Source organism: Nyctereutes procyonoides, unplaced genomic scaffold, assembly GCF_905146905.1.
Source record: "Nyctereutes procyonoides isolate TBG_1078 unplaced genomic scaffold, NYPRO_anot_genome, whole genome shotgun sequence".
NCBI classification, from domain to species: Eukaryota; Metazoa; Chordata; class Mammalia; order Carnivora; family Canidae; genus Nyctereutes; species Nyctereutes procyonoides.
The window spans coordinates 15,528,636-15,543,795 of record NW_026575146.1 but is presented as its reverse complement, the minus strand read 5'-3'; the positions used below and the strand labels follow the sequence as shown (position 1 = coordinate 15,543,795).

At 43.6% G+C, this 15,160-nt stretch overlaps 1 protein-coding gene across 3 annotated transcripts in view; it reads right to left on the bottom strand.

Moving 5' to 3' along the window:
* Positions 1–1,914: 1,914 nt before the first annotated feature.
* The window catches only part of SLC22A1 (solute carrier family 22 member 1), a 31,091-nt gene continuing 17,845 nt past the window's right edge, over positions 1,915–15,160 (bottom strand). For 2 of the 3 annotated variants that reach the window (XM_055310874.1, XM_055310875.1), the window contains exons 8-11: positions 12,770–12,878; positions 6,585–6,697; positions 5,341–5,440; positions 1,915–3,358 (exon numbers count right to left, since the gene is read on the bottom strand). In XM_055310874.1, coding sequence (XP_055166849.1) covers positions 3,292–3,358; positions 5,341–5,440; positions 6,585–6,697; positions 12,770–12,878 — 389 coding nt within the window. In that variant the 3' untranslated portion in view covers positions 1,915–3,291. Of the gene's footprint in view, positions 3,359–5,340; positions 5,574–6,584; positions 6,698–12,769; positions 12,879–15,160 lie in introns of those variants that run through there. The other variant, XM_055310876.1, reaches the window with a different exon arrangement.

Here is a 15,160-nt window from a genome sequence, read left to right as displayed (position 1 = left end):
TCACAAGTGAGCTGTGCCAGCTGCAGGATGCCTGTTCATCTTCCACAGCCTCGCTTCTTTCTCCACAGGTTAAGGATGCATAGGCGGGGCACGGGAACTGCCTGCCTGGAAGGGCCCATCTGGCCAAATGTGCACCTATGCCCACAACTTCTTTCTAGCTCCCTTCATCCCCCTATTTTTAAAAAATATTTTATTTATTCATGAGAGACACAAAGAGAGAGAGAGGGAGAGGGAGAAGCAGGCCCCACTCAGGGAGCCCAATGGGGGACTCGATCCTGGTCTCCAGGATCAGGCCCTGGGTCTAAGGCAGCGCTAAACCACTGAGCCATCTGGGCTGCCCTCATCCCCCTATTTTTAATCTAGAAAGCAGCTTTGAGTTTTTGGAAATCTGGGCAGCCAATTAGCAATCTCTTTGTTTCCTTGTCCCCTTCCTGGCCTTACCTTCATTCCCAAAAGGTCCTGGGGAGGCATATTTGCTAAACAAAAGGCCATCTAATCCCCAGGATCAATCCTGTCCCCAAGGGGACAGCAGCATTGGACGCAGAGAGGGTTTTCCTTCCACTCCACTCTCCTAAAGGGTAGAAGGTAAGACACTTTCTCTCACATTTGAGGGCTTAGTACCTAGTGGAGAGGGGAGTTATTTAATTAGAGCAAAATTTTTCACCGCTATGTTTGGGAAATGTACCCATTGAGACATTTCAAATGCAGCCAGGCATGTTTGGGGTGATTTCATAGGTAATGTAATATGTGATGTGAAATGTAATATATTTGTAGTGTGTGTTTGTGCATGTGTGTGTGGAGAGAGAGAGGGAGAAAGAGAACAAGATGGATTCAACACTTCCATAAACCAACCATGATGTGCATGCAGTTTAAAAGTGAGCATCTTTTTCCCAAGTGGTAAAAGAAAGAACACTTCACTGAGACAGGAGCCAAGAGCCAGGCATGCCACGCCCTAGGCACAAGGCTGCAAGTGAGTGCTTCCTGCCCTGCTGTTACATCAGCCCCCCTTGGGCACTGTGCACAGGCCCCCAGCCCTCACCTGCTCTCATGCGATGGGCAGCCCCATCCCCTCACCCACTCCCCAGCATGGGGTTCTACTTCTCCTATGTCAGCGGTTGACTTGCAAGACCCACAGGATGAGATCTCAAAGGGTCGCATGCCAGATGCTGAAGGGAATGTTTGGGGCAGGACCGGGGAGTTGGTCGTCAGACCCTCATGTCCCTCTGTCTGTTGATGAGCCTGGCTGCCCTGCTCCCCCATCCCTGCCAGCACCACCTGAATCAGCTCAGAGAGAGCTGCTGGGAGCTCCTGCATCGTCCATTGGATGCATTCCTCACTTGCAGCCTTGTGTGGCCTATTCTGAGAGCCCAGGGTGACCTAGGCAGGTGCTCGGCACCTGTTTGCTGGATGAATAGGACCCACAGCCTTGCTCCCCGAGGAGGGGCCCAGCGGCCTCGCTGCCAGGTCCTCACCAGAAGGGCCTCTGATCTCCTGACACCTGCAGCCTCCCTGGCCCCCGAGTACTTAGACTTCATCTCTCTCTGCAAGCACCTGATCTCTGCCTTGGTGCTACCTGACAAGCCCCCTCTGCCCTCAGTCTGGACTGACTGTGGCTCCCCAGTAGCCACATGGAGGAAGGCAAGAAGGGAAGGATTGCCAGGGCCTCCCCGCCATACGTCAGGCAACAAATACACTTTCTGCAGTTGGGCTCCAGGTAAAACCCGGTCTCCAGGCCTGAGTGACCCCCCTCCATTGGCGGAGCAGGTGAGCAGATGCCCTGGAGGAGGCTGACCCTCAGTCCACACACACACACACACACACACACACACACACACACACTCCTCTTGGCTAAAGCCTCCTCAGAAGTTTCACCAAAGGATTCTAAGAAGGAACCGAGAAGGCATTTCCAACACATATTTTAAATATTTTATTTTATTTATTTATTCGTGAGAGACACACCTGGAGAGGCAGAGACACAGGCAGAGGGAGAAGCAGGCTCCATGCAGGGAGCCTGATGCAGGACTCGATCCCAGGACTGGGATCACACCCTGAGCCAAAGGTAGATGCTCAACCACTGAGCCACCCAGGGATCCCTCTAACACATATTTTAAAAAATGATTTGAGGCCCACATTATATATTTGTTAGGACTGAAGGATATGTTACGATCAGAAAGATATCAGGCAAGGGCCTTGGCGTGGAGCAGAAATGAAGTGCTGGTCCTCCCCGTGTAGCCAGATGGATTTTAAAATAGAGTTCGGAAGACAGGGCCTTTTTTTTCTTTCTTTCTTTTTGTCAAGGGCAAAGCTGTAGATTTCCAAGTAGCCAATGTCCATCCTCAAAGGAAGACCAAATGCCGCTCAGGCCTGAACGCCGTGGTCTTGTGTCCCTGAGAGGATCACTGAGCTTGGCCCATGAGGCCAGATGTGTTTATGACACAACCACCTGTCTTTCACCATCCCTCCCAGTTCACATTAGGAACTTTGTTTCCCAATACACTCTGAGGGCTGTCTACTATGTTGTCTTTGATTCATTTCACTGGTAAAGAAATTTTAAAATAAAATTGTATGTATTCTATAGGAATGAAATCACTTCTTCAACCAGAACTTGAACCATGTACCACATAACTCACAGTAAACTGAACTCTTTTTGATATATTTAGTACAATGCTTTACAGCTGGCGTAGGAGTTTACCTTCTAGAATCACCAACAAGAATGAAAACCAAGAGTGAAATTGAATCCAATACTCCTGGAGCAGAGGTGGCCAAAACTTCTTCCTAAGAAGATTACAGTACTTCTTGCTTTTGGATGAAGGTCAGGTTTTATTCTATTAGTTGTGTGCAAACATGACTCAGGTATGGTTTGCTGGAAGTGGCGCCAGGCTTGAGAAACAAGTGCCCTTCAAGAAAGTTACATGTTGAGATACTTTTGCCAGGATAGATACTACAAATACAAAGACATTTTCTCTCAGAGTGAATAAAACAGTGGGAAACCAGTAACACAATCCTCTTTTACAGCAATGTTTAAATTCTATTGACTCTTCAAAATATTTTAGATAATTAGTAACTGGTAACCACCAACAGCTCTCACTAGGAAAGGTAAGTAGATGAAAGATAACCAGAGCTTTGGGAGATTTCAAAGGAAGAAAATAAAACTCATGCAGTGTTCTTCAGGATATTGGTTTAAGGGCAGGCAAGAGTGACGAAGAACAGAGAAATAAGGGTTTGTAAGCATTTCTTCAGATGAAAACCCCATCTTCATCTCTGCCACTCGTTCCGAGCGAAGTGTCTCTCTCAGGTGCCGGCACATTCTGATGTCTGGATCTGAAGGTAAATCATGTTTTCTTTGGGCTTTGCTATCCTGCAGCAGCCAAAAATAAAAATGAAAGTTAAAAAAAAAAACAGTCAATGTTTTGATTAAGCAACTGTTGCAGGGCGCCTGGGTGGTGCCATGGGTTAAACGTCTGACTCTTGGTTTTGGCTCAGGTCGTGATCTCAGGGTCATGGGATCGAGCCCCATGTCGGGCTCCTACTCAACAGGGAGTCTGCTTAAGACTCTCTCTTTCTCTTTCTGCCCCTCCCTCCTGTTCACTTTCTCTGTCTAAAATAAATACATCTTTAAAAAAAAAACTATTGCAAAAAAGAAGAAAGAAAGAAAAAGAAACTATGGCAAAGTTGTCCATAGGAATACATTTCAAAAGGTAAAAATGAGATTAGCAAGCAAAAGAGAGAAGAGGCCAGCAGAGGAAGATTTCAAAAGATAAGCAGGTGCCTATGGACAAATTGTAATGAAACAGCTTATGATCTGGTAATCAATATTAGCTATCTGTCAGCAACTAGAAAATGTGTTTACAGTTAAAATAGTGTCCCTTATCAGTGCCGAGACACGCATTATTTCTCAAAGTGAAGTTTATGAAGCACTTAAATGCACTTCACTGGCAGAGTTTATTAAAAGCAGAGATTCTTGGGGCACAGTTTTCATTTACCAACTCGATAACCCTAGAAGGCCCAGGAATCTGCATTTCAGTAAGCTGCTTTTATTTGATTCTCCTACATACTCCGTTTTGAGACTCACCGAGGAGTTTACACAATATGCAAGAAGAATGGAGAAAATTCCAGATTTATTGAACACCTACTATGTCTCAGGCAATTGTTTAGTCACTGTCACCTGCTTTATCTCATTGCATTTTCCCAGTGACCCTCTAAACTGAGTCCTACTGTAGCTACTTCTCAGGCAAGGAAGTTAACTTTCTTTAAGGTTCAACAATATCCCCAAAGTCACTGGCCAAGTGGATGACTGGCTTTGAGCCCAGGTCTCTCTGACCCTACAGACTATTATCAGGGACACATGTGTCTTTCCTATGGAATCCACAGAGTGAGCCTGGACGGGGACTTGAGTGACCATCTCCTCGAGCACTATTTATTCCTTTCCTTTTTTATTGCTCTAAGAGTAGAATCAGAGGGGCACCCAGGTGGCTTGGTGGTTAAGCATCCTACTCTTGATTTTGACTCAGGTCAGGATGGTGAGCTCAAGCCCCTGATGGGCTCTGTGCTCAGCAGGGAGTCTTGAGGCTTTCTCTCTCCCTCTCCCTCTGCCCCTCTCCCCCACTCGCTCTTGCTCTTTCTCTAAAAATATAAAAAATTAAAAAATAGTAGAATCTCAGATTCCATTAAAGCACTTGTCCCCTTCACAAGAATGAAAATTTTAAGTCATTCTTCTTTGTAAAGAGTCACTAAAGAACCTAAACCAACTTGCTAAAAGGACAGAAGATTGAATTAAACATAGTTCCCCGGGCAGCCCTGGTGGCTCACTGGTTTAGCGCCACCTGCAGCCCAGGGTGTGTTCCTGGAGACCCAGGATCGAGTCCCATGTCGGGCTCCCTGCATGGAGCCTGCTTCTCCCTCTGCCTGTTGTCTCTGCCTCTCTCTGTGTGTGTGTGTGTCTCATGAATAAATAAATAAAATCTTTAAAAATAAATAAACATAGTTCCCAATGCAGAGCAGTTAGTTCCAGGGATGAGCTAGGGACTCGGTCCTTCATCAGTCAGCATCTCAGACACATGTGCTCTGTCCCACAGTTTAGAACTGATAACTGCCCAGCAAAAATCACATATTCATGCTCTCCAATCTTTCCTTACCCAGAGCCAGTGGCTGTTTGTGTTTCTCCAGCAGCTCTGGGAGTAAGAAAAAAAAAAAAAAACCACACACATACTAATCTACAAAGCTCTCCTAACCCATTAAGACAGAGGGAGGGGAAAAAAAAAAAAAAAGACAGAGGGAGGAAATGGAGGCCCCAGAAGGCAAGTCTGGTGGGCCCCGAGCCCCAGAGCACTGTGCACTCACTTCCCAAGGTTCTCTGCATCCTCAATGGTCTCTGGCAAGGTGATCCCTTTGGTCTCAGGAAGAAGCAGCGCCATTCCCCCGGCAACCAGGCCCAACCCCGCTTCAAAGGAAACAGAATTCACAGGGAGCCTTTAGAGCACAGCCAGTGCCACTCCTAGGATGCTGGCTGCTAACTAAAGGGCTGCTAGGTGATACACCTGGGAAGGATACTGGTTTTTAGAAGTCAGGAACATCTAGGAAAAAAATTAAAGTAGTAGAATAATTGGAAAAATTTCAGAGTAAGAAAAGGGAATGTTGCCTTCATTTTACTTCCTGTATGTTCTACTGACGTTTAAGTATTAGGGGATTATTTATTATTATATATTATATATTACATATATTATAGTTGCCACAATAAAACTATACATATTAGAGAATTATAGTATAATGATTTGTTTTATATATAATATGTTATGGTTACTATATATAAACTATGTATATACTATAGTATAGAAACTGTAACATACATATACTATAGTTACTGTATGTTAATATTATATTACTACATATATGGCATGAAGCATAGATAATATATTTGTAGGCAGTATGGGCGTCTCTCGTTTCTCCCTCTCCCTCCCTCCTCCTCTCTCCTCTTCCCACTCCCTGGTGGATCTGCCTAGGGCCCAGATCCAGCAGCTCTCTGTCCATGGACAGCCGTTTTGCCTTCTGCCCAGTGGCTGAGCAGGGTCTTGGAGGTCCTGAGGTCTTGGTTTGGGGAGAGAAAGAAGAGTTTCCTCCTCTGTCTCTAATCCAACTTAATCACTAACAAAGCAGATACCAAACTTTGATTCCCATTTGTCTCCTTGTGTCTGTTCTCAATTGTTAAGCAGAAAGAAGAAGGGTAATAATTTAGCATCTTCAGGCCTCCAGCAATTACATGTCAAATACACAAATATTGGGAGTCAAGTTCACAAGAAAGCAGCAGGCTGTGTCAAAATGTCTCCCAAATTCGGTCCTGTAGGATGAATTACTGGACTCTAGAGCCATCAGATATAAACCTCTGGCCTGCCTTCCAGGAATGGCATCTTCTCTTTCCCATGAAGCAAGACAGAGTGAGCCAGGAGATATCAGGAGGGGAGGCACCATCCTTCACCATCCTTGTCTTCTGTAAACTCACCGGAAGATATTATTCACTGATCAAGTCATTATTAAGCAATCATGATGGGCTGGAAAGAAAGAATAATAAATATCCCAGGAAGTCTTACCAAACAAAGTGAGCGGCAAGCCTTGCCAAACCCCCATCAGCCTGAAGACCAGGAAGGGGGTGATGATCCCACCCAAATCACATAGGGAAGAACACACCATCACTCCAAGGTTCCTGATAAAATACAGAGAACAGAAAAGATATCTCTGTGATTCAATGAAACATGATACCAAATTATTATTATTGAATTTAAGGAGGTGGTAATGGGAATCCTGATTTATAGCCAGTGGGTCAGAAGTACAGGTGACAGCCTGAGGCTTGTGCCTGGCATCTGAGGTGGGGGCAGTGTTTTGTGGAACTGAGCCCTTAACCTGTGGGGTCTATGCTCACTCCAGGTGGTTAACATCAGAATTGAAGAGGATGCCTAGGTGGTTTCTGAAAAGTTGGGGAATTGGTTAGTGTGAGTTGTTTGTTTGTTTGTTTACATGAAGTGATAGGGAAGGGTAGAGAGAAAATATTAAGGAATGAAGAACAAAGAAAACTAGAGGGGGAAACAGAGAAATGATCTACCTGAAAAGGATCCTCTCCATGCCTGGTAATTGTCTTTGTGCTGACATCTATTCTGTCTTATATGAATACGGCCACTTTTTAAAAATATATATATTTATTTATTTATGAGAGACAGAGAGAGAGTGAGAGAGGCAGAGACGCAGGCAGAGGGAGAAGTAGTCTTCATGCAGGAGCCCGATGTTGGACTCGATCCCAGGATTCCAGGATCACACCCTGAGTCAGAGGCAGATGCTCAACCACTAATCCACCCAGGCGTCCCATGAATATGGCCACTTTTAATTAGTGTTTGCATGGAATATCTTTTTCCATCCTTTTAAGCTTCTACACCTCTGTTTATAGCATCTTTTCCTATTCTTTTCCTCTTAAACAAGCTTTATCATTATATTTAGAGTGAGTTTCTTGTAGATAGTACACAGTTGGGAAAACCTTTTGTCCTATCCAACAATCTTTGCCTTTTAACTGGGATGTTTAGAAAATTCATATTTCTTGTAACTATTGATAAGTATTATCTTGCTCAGTGCTGGATATTTCTGCATTCCTATAAATAATATTGAGCTATGTTTTAAAAGCATGGTTAAATATGAACAATACACTGAGAAAAGCTTTATTCTTTAGGATATTACTTTTAAGTTTCTTCTATTATGCTTATTTGCATATCTCTTACTACCTACAGTTGTAATTGTAAGAGTAGTACATTCCATTTATTTCGCAATCCTTCCCCCCAACTACCTTATCTTAGTTGGTTATATCACCTCTAAATGTTTACCATTATGTCTTTAAATATAACTTACTTTATCAGCTTTTAATGATATGTTTCTTCTTAGCTGGAAAAAGCATACTGAGGAAATTATATGCAAAATTATCTATCCCTGTTTTATGGAAAGATTGTAATAATAAGAGCAGATGTTGAATTTTATTAAATGTTCTTTACTATCTGTAGAGATAATAGTACAGTTTTAATTTATTAGCTTTTAATTTATTAGCTCTATAAAAAGACTTTCAATTTATTAGCATGAATTATAGTGTTAGATTTTCTAATATTGGACTATCTTTGTGTTCCTGAGTAACTCATCTTAGATATGATATCATTTTAACGTCTCCACTATTCTGTTTGATAATATATTGTTTGGGATTTTAATCAATATTCACAAATAATATTTGCCTGTAGTTTCCTTATTTTCTTTATCTTTGTTGGTCTTTGATACCAATATTATGCCAGCTTTATTAAAATGTTTTTTTAATCTTTCTCCTTTTTCTGTGTCTAGAACAGTTTAAGTATCATTGGAGCTTTCTAGTAATTAAGTGTTTTGTAAAATCTCCCCATGAGACCTTGTGGATTTCCTCTTTATCATTGTTTAGGGACTTCCTTATCTTATTAAATACATTTTTAGCATAAATTCAACTTTGTCTGATAAGATTGTGGCTCTTGCTATATTTTTGTTTGCATTTACTGATATGCTTTCATGCATTCTTTTCTTTTCGACCTTTCCAAGGAAAAGTTGTGCATCAGCTATGCAACAAATTGTTCAGTTTTGCTTTGTAACCAACTAAAGGAGTCTCCTTTTGTCAATAGAGGAGTTGGGCCTCTTTGTGTTTATTTAAAGGTCAGAAATGCTTGCTCTTAATTCTGTCATTAGCTTTGATGTCATGCATTTGTTGTTTCTAGTGTTTTATTTTCAATATGTGTATTTTTTTTTCTGATAATCTGGAAGGTTTATATTTTTTTTGACTTTTTTTTTCCCAATAATCTAAACCCAATGTGGGGTTTGAACTCACAATCCCAAGATCAAAAGACCTATGGCCTTCTGACTGAGCCGGCCAGGGGCCCTGGAGGGTTTGTATTTTTATTCAAATGTTACTTTTATAGCTTTATATAATACATTTTATACTCTATTTCTTTAGACAGTATTCATTAACTTCCTATTACAAACAATTATAAAATGTATATAGTTCAACTTCCTTTATCCCTTTGTGCACTGATTTTAATAAAATTGTATCACTGTTTTAGTGTTTGCTTATTCATCTTTTTTTTGCTTATTCATCTTAAAATGCACCTAAAACACTATATAATCTATCAGCTGTTTAAAAAAATATTTTATTTATTTATTCATGAGAGACACAGAGAGAGAGAGGCAGAGACACAGGCAGAGGGAGAAGCTGGCTCCATGCAGGGAGCCCGTCGTGGGACTCGATCCCGGGTCTCCAGGATCATGCCCTGGGCCAAAGGCAGCACTAAACCACTGAGCCACCCAGGGATGGCTCTCCCTATCAGCATTTTTATTTTTTTTTATTTAATTTTTATTTATTTATGATAGTCACACAGAGAGAGAGAGAAAGAGGCAGAGACACAGGCAGAGGGAGAAGCAGGCTCCATGCACCGGGAGCCCGACATGGGATTCGATCCCGGGTCTCCAGGATCGCGCCCTGGGCCAAAGGCAGGCGCCAAACCGCTGCACCACCAGGGATCCCCCCACCCCCCGCATCAGCATTTTTAAAAAAGATTTTATTTATTTGAGAGAGAGAGAGGGCACACAGGTGGGCAGGGGAAGGAGCAGAGGGAGAGGGAGAAAGAGAATCTCAGACTTCTGCTGAGCACAGAGCGGGATGCAGAGCTCGATCTCATGACCCTGAGATCATGACCTGAGCAGAAATCAAGAGTCAGGGGCTCAACCAACTGGGCCACCTAGGCACGCCACATCAGCTTTTAATAATACATTTTCATCCAAGCTGGAGAAACTATACTAAGGAAACCAGTGCATTACATCACATCCAACATCCCCTCTCCCTCCCCTTCCCCTCCATCTTCTAGCATTTCTTTATTAGCAGATTCATGACATTTATTGCTGTTCTGTCATCAAAATCACATTCACTTTAATCCCACATTCAGTGATTTTCAATATTATAATCAATTTGATGTTCTCCCTATAAATCTGTGACTTAAACTTTCAGCTCAGTAACTTAACTAGACTATTCTTTATCATTGTTCCTTCTGAGTTCATTTTTCCTGTTACACCAAGTGCCACTTCAAATCATAGATTCAAACATTCTTTTATTTCCAGAAGTTTCTTTGAAGGTTTTTTTTCTTTCCTGAAGTTTTTTTGTTTCATTATTTCAGGTATCTTCTTTGGGACATGTGCATGCAAGCATGTGTGTGTGTTTGTGTGTGTGTGTGTGTGTGTGTGTGTGTCTGTGTGTGATTTCCAAGACTTTAAAACTTTGCTTATTTCAATTTTAATTTGCAATTCATAGCCCAGCCTTGCCTTTCCCTCACTAAATCAGTTCTCCTTTGCACATGACTTTCAGATAGGTTTCCATTTCTAGCATCTTGTCCCATAGTCTCCCAAGAATTTTTATCTCTGCTTTGGATCGCTTGGCCTTCTTCACATAGGAGCAAGCACCCAGCACCTTTGACAATTTATACTTTCACTCAGTCCCTTGGGTCCAGTGGCCATGACAATGGGATCGTTTGGCTGAGCTATTTTAGACTCTGGGCTCAGGATGCCCAACGTTGAAGAATTTTCTCTTTAATTTGCCTTCATCTCTTTGTACACAGTCTAAGTAAACTTTTACAGATGTCTTGTAATGGAGGACAGGTGCGGAAGAGGAGAGTCAATCAGAGACACCTTTGCATAATCTGGCTATCTGAGGGGCTCAGATTACCGTGCAGGTAAGAGTTTGGGGAACTGGAATATTTCTTAGAAACCACTAGCATGATGGCTTGGGGAACAGGAAACCATACAGACAGAAAAATTAGTTTAAGGGAAAATACCAAATTCTAATGAAAGTCAGAACTAAAACTTTAAATAAAGCGGTTAATCACTTTTACAATAAAAATAATCTTCATTTAAAACTAAGTATCTGGGCATTTGGGTGGCTCAGTGGTTGAGCGTCTGCTTTTGGCTCAGGTCATGATGGTCGAGTCCTGGGATCGAGTCTTGCATCAGGCTCCCCTCAGGGAGCTTGCTTCTCCCTCTGCCTATGTCTCTGTCTCTCTCCGTGTCTCTCATGAATAAATAAATAAAATCTTTTATGAATAAATAAATAAATAAATAAAAGTTTCCTAAAATACAGATGGCAATAAGTACTTACAAAGATGTTCAACATTGTTAGTAATTAGTCAAATGCAAATTAAAGTCACAATGATACAACTACCTCCCAGAATGACCTGGAAAAATAAAAAACTGACAATACCGAGTGCTGATGAGGATGTAGAGCAACTGGATCTCTCACATATGGCTGGTGGAATAAGAAACGGTACAGCCATTTTGGAAAACATTCTGAGATTTTCTTATAAATTTAAGCTCACCTCATATGAGCCACTCGTAGGTTTTTGCCCAAGAGGTCTGAAGACATATATCCACTTGAAGATTCATACCTGAGTGTTTATGAGTGGCTATATTGTAATCACTGCAAACTAGAAACAGTCAATGCCAACACACTGGCAAACGGATAAGTAAATCGTGGTACATCATTCACATATTAGAATACCATTCAGCACTCAGAAGGAACAGAGCTTGGAAGTCTGCAACCACTTGGATGGCCCCCATTGTGCCAAGTGAAAGGAGGTAAACTCAAAAGGCCACGTGCCATGTTGCTTCATTTACATAACAACATTCTGGAAAAGGTAAAACCAGAGGGAGAGAAATCAGAGCAGTGGGTACCAGGTGCTGGAGGTGGGGAAAGGGGAGACTGATTGCAAAGGGACATGAGGAACCATTTGAAAGTGATGGAAATGTCTCCATATTGATTGTGGTAGCTGGTAAATGAACACGCATGTAATTAAAACTCAACAAACTGCATGTTACAGTGAATTTTGGTCTAACTCTGACTTTAAACAATAAGTCTTCTAGGCCTGGGGCGCCTGGGTGACTCAGTCATTGGGCATCTGACTCTTGATTTCAGCTCAGGTCATGATCTCAGGGTCCCGAGATTGAGCCCCAAGCAAGGCTCTGTGCTCAGGGGGGAATCTGCTTGAGAGTCACTCCCTCTCCCTCTGCACCACCTCCTATTCATGCTCTCTCTCTCTCTCTCTCTCTAAAATACATAAAAAATCTTTAAAAATAAAAATAATAAGTCTTCTAGGCCTGCAGCTAAATATATTGAAATGTATTGTATCATCCCGGGAAAAGCCCAGCTTTGAGGTCAGAAAGACGCCCTGCCATTTTCTGGCTGTATGCCTCTTGCAAATTCTCTCTCCCTCTCTGAAACTCAGCTTCCTCATCTGTAAAATGGAAATAACAACAATATTAGGGCAAAATGAAAGATTCTAGAAATGCTTTGTGTGGTCATTGTACCAAGCAAAACTCTGTTTAATCAAGTTATGTCTACAGATGTCAGTGCAGCTGCTGGATTTATGCAAGCAGTCAGAGCCGAGGGCTGGGCTGAACTCAGTCTCGCACTGCTGCCCAGGGCTCTCTCCATGCAGGTGCCTGTCTTCTTCTGCTTGCCCACTGCACGCTCTACTCTATCTTCCCGTTTCACTTTCTCTTCCATAATTAGGCGCTGACCTTCTCTTTGAGGCCCACAGCCCACCTCAGTGTCCAAATGGACCAAACTTTTCAGGAGCCTTGAGGAACTGTCTTGAAATGCTGGTCCTTGCTGAGCCTGGCTGATGGCCAGCTGTGTCAGTGGTGACCCAACCTCCTTCCCCTCTCTCCCCCCACTTTGTGCACCCACCTGACAAACGTGGGATACAGCTCGGCATTTACCAGGCACACCATTTGGAACACGATGGTGATTCCCATTCGGCCAACACAAGCCACTGTGATGTTTAGCCAGTGTAGATCTGGATAGGAGACACGCAGAGGTGAGGGACTCATGTGGGGACTGTGCCCATGGAGTTCCCTCCCTTGAGGAGCCACGCTAGGAAGCTTGGACTTTAGAGCTGGAAGAGCCAGAAACACTGCCTTGTCTAACCCTCTCATTCTGGAATAAGTAACTGAGGGCTGAGAGGTTCCAGAACCTGATGGTGACACAGGAGGGAGGCTCCCTTGTGCAGAGGAAAAAACAAGCATTTAGGATCTCAGCTTTGCCTCCTGTCAGCCATGCAACTTAACCTCCTTGGGCTTTGGTTTCTTCAGCTATAAAATGAGAACAATTATAGCCAACCTGTAAGCTGTTATGAGATTTTGAGATGATTTATGTCACATGTTCACATGTTCACCACGACCACTCCAGAAACGTTGGCTTTTTAATTTCTCTGCAATCACATCGCTGCTAGACCCTGACATAGTAGGTCCACAATAAATGCAGCCACTTAGGCAGCATCCCTGGAGCTGACAGACCAGATTTCTAATCCTCAATCTAGCCTTCATTTCCAAATATATACTTTTTTTTTTTAAACAGAACACCTTTCCAGACAGTCTCAGACGTGAGTACAAGGGAAGCAAACCCTTGTCTCATCTGAGTAGAAGGCTACAGGGCTCCTGCTTGCACGGGGCTCCAGGAAGCCATCCCCCTACTGAGAACCAATCGAAGAATTGGGCATCGTCATCTGCTCTACCTGGATTACCACAAACACCAACAAGCAAGTGGCTCTTGTGACATGCCAAGTGACTAATAAAGCCTGTGGGGTCGCAGAAATTATGTTGTCTTGACCCCTGTCCCCTACTGGCTGCTCATGGAAGACATGCTTCATTTTATTCCACCAGTGCGAGGCTCCCAGGAGAGAGGATGCGATGGCCTCGGGAATAATCTTACCGCCAGGTCCAACCCAGTCTCCCAGCCTCTGATCAAGGATGGCCAATCAAGGGTGTACTTAATCAAGTACACCCCCAGCTTCCAATAGCAAGGAGATGAGGAAGTTCACCCAGACAGACTCTCCAGAGAGGGCCTTGCATACAAACCCCGGGGTCTGTAAGCTGGCAAGCTGCTCCATTGCCCTGGCTCCCTTAGCACCTCGGGCCCCACTCCCTTCAGCAGCCACACAGACCGTGGGGCACATCCCTGCCCAAAGCCTCCAGTGCTTCCCTCCCACACGGGGGAAGCAGCCCAAGGCCGCCTCCTGCTATCCCCAACCTCTGTGCCACCACTCCTGCCCCTGCTCTCCTGATTTCAGGCACAGGGATCCCAGCCGCTCCTAGAATGCTCAACTCTACCCTTCTCGGGGATCTTCCCCCTTCTGTCCCCCTGTGTGGGAAGCACATTCTCCAGATGGTGACACTGCTTGTTCCCCTCAATCAGGTCTCCTAATGCCGCCCCGACCACCACACAAAGGATTAACGCCCACCAAGCTTCCCCTTCTCTTTTTCCCTCTAGACTGTAAAACTCTGTGAAGCAAGAACTTTCTCCACCTTGCTCATTGCTGAGATCCAGGGCCTAGGTGCGTGCTGGCTGCACAGAAGGCACTTGAAATATTTCCTGGAGGAGGGAGTGTTTATCATCTAAGGTGACAAGGACTAAGTCAACGTAAGTGGAAAGGGTAGGGGATGGGAGGAGGGCCCTGGGGGGCATGGGACCAGAGAGCATGGTGTCCAGGCTCTGCCCTGGTGACAATTGAACAGTCTCAGACCTTGGACTCCTTCTCTGCACCCAGTGCTATTACTTAAAAAAAAATTCTTCTCATTCATCTTTCCAGGATTCTAGAAATAAGAAGATAGGGAAGATAATGGTAAAACCTATTTCAGATGGACTCTGCTCCCTTCCCTGTCTCTTTGTTCTCTCCCCACGCAAGGAGGGAGAAGAAAACTGAGCATTCCTCATCTTTCTATTTGCAATTTGATATATACAGCTTGGTTCTTGAGAATACAGATTTCAGGGAACTCATCCCACGATACCCTCCAGAAAAGCTAACCAAAACAACTCAACCCAAAAAGGGCAGAGCACGAGCAATAAAACATTGAGAAAATAGCAAATCTGCCTTAGTGTTTATTCAACAGTCTTCCCCAAAATAACAAATATGAAAGGCAATTTGTGTACTCAGATGAAAACTGACTCAAGTTATTCTACTTCGGATTATCTTGGGTGGTAAGAAGGATGGACTAAAGCACAGCACTCACCAAAATGGCTGGGGTCAAAAAGACTAGCAAAACCCAGTGCTGGCGAGGACGCGGAACAATTGGGGCGCTC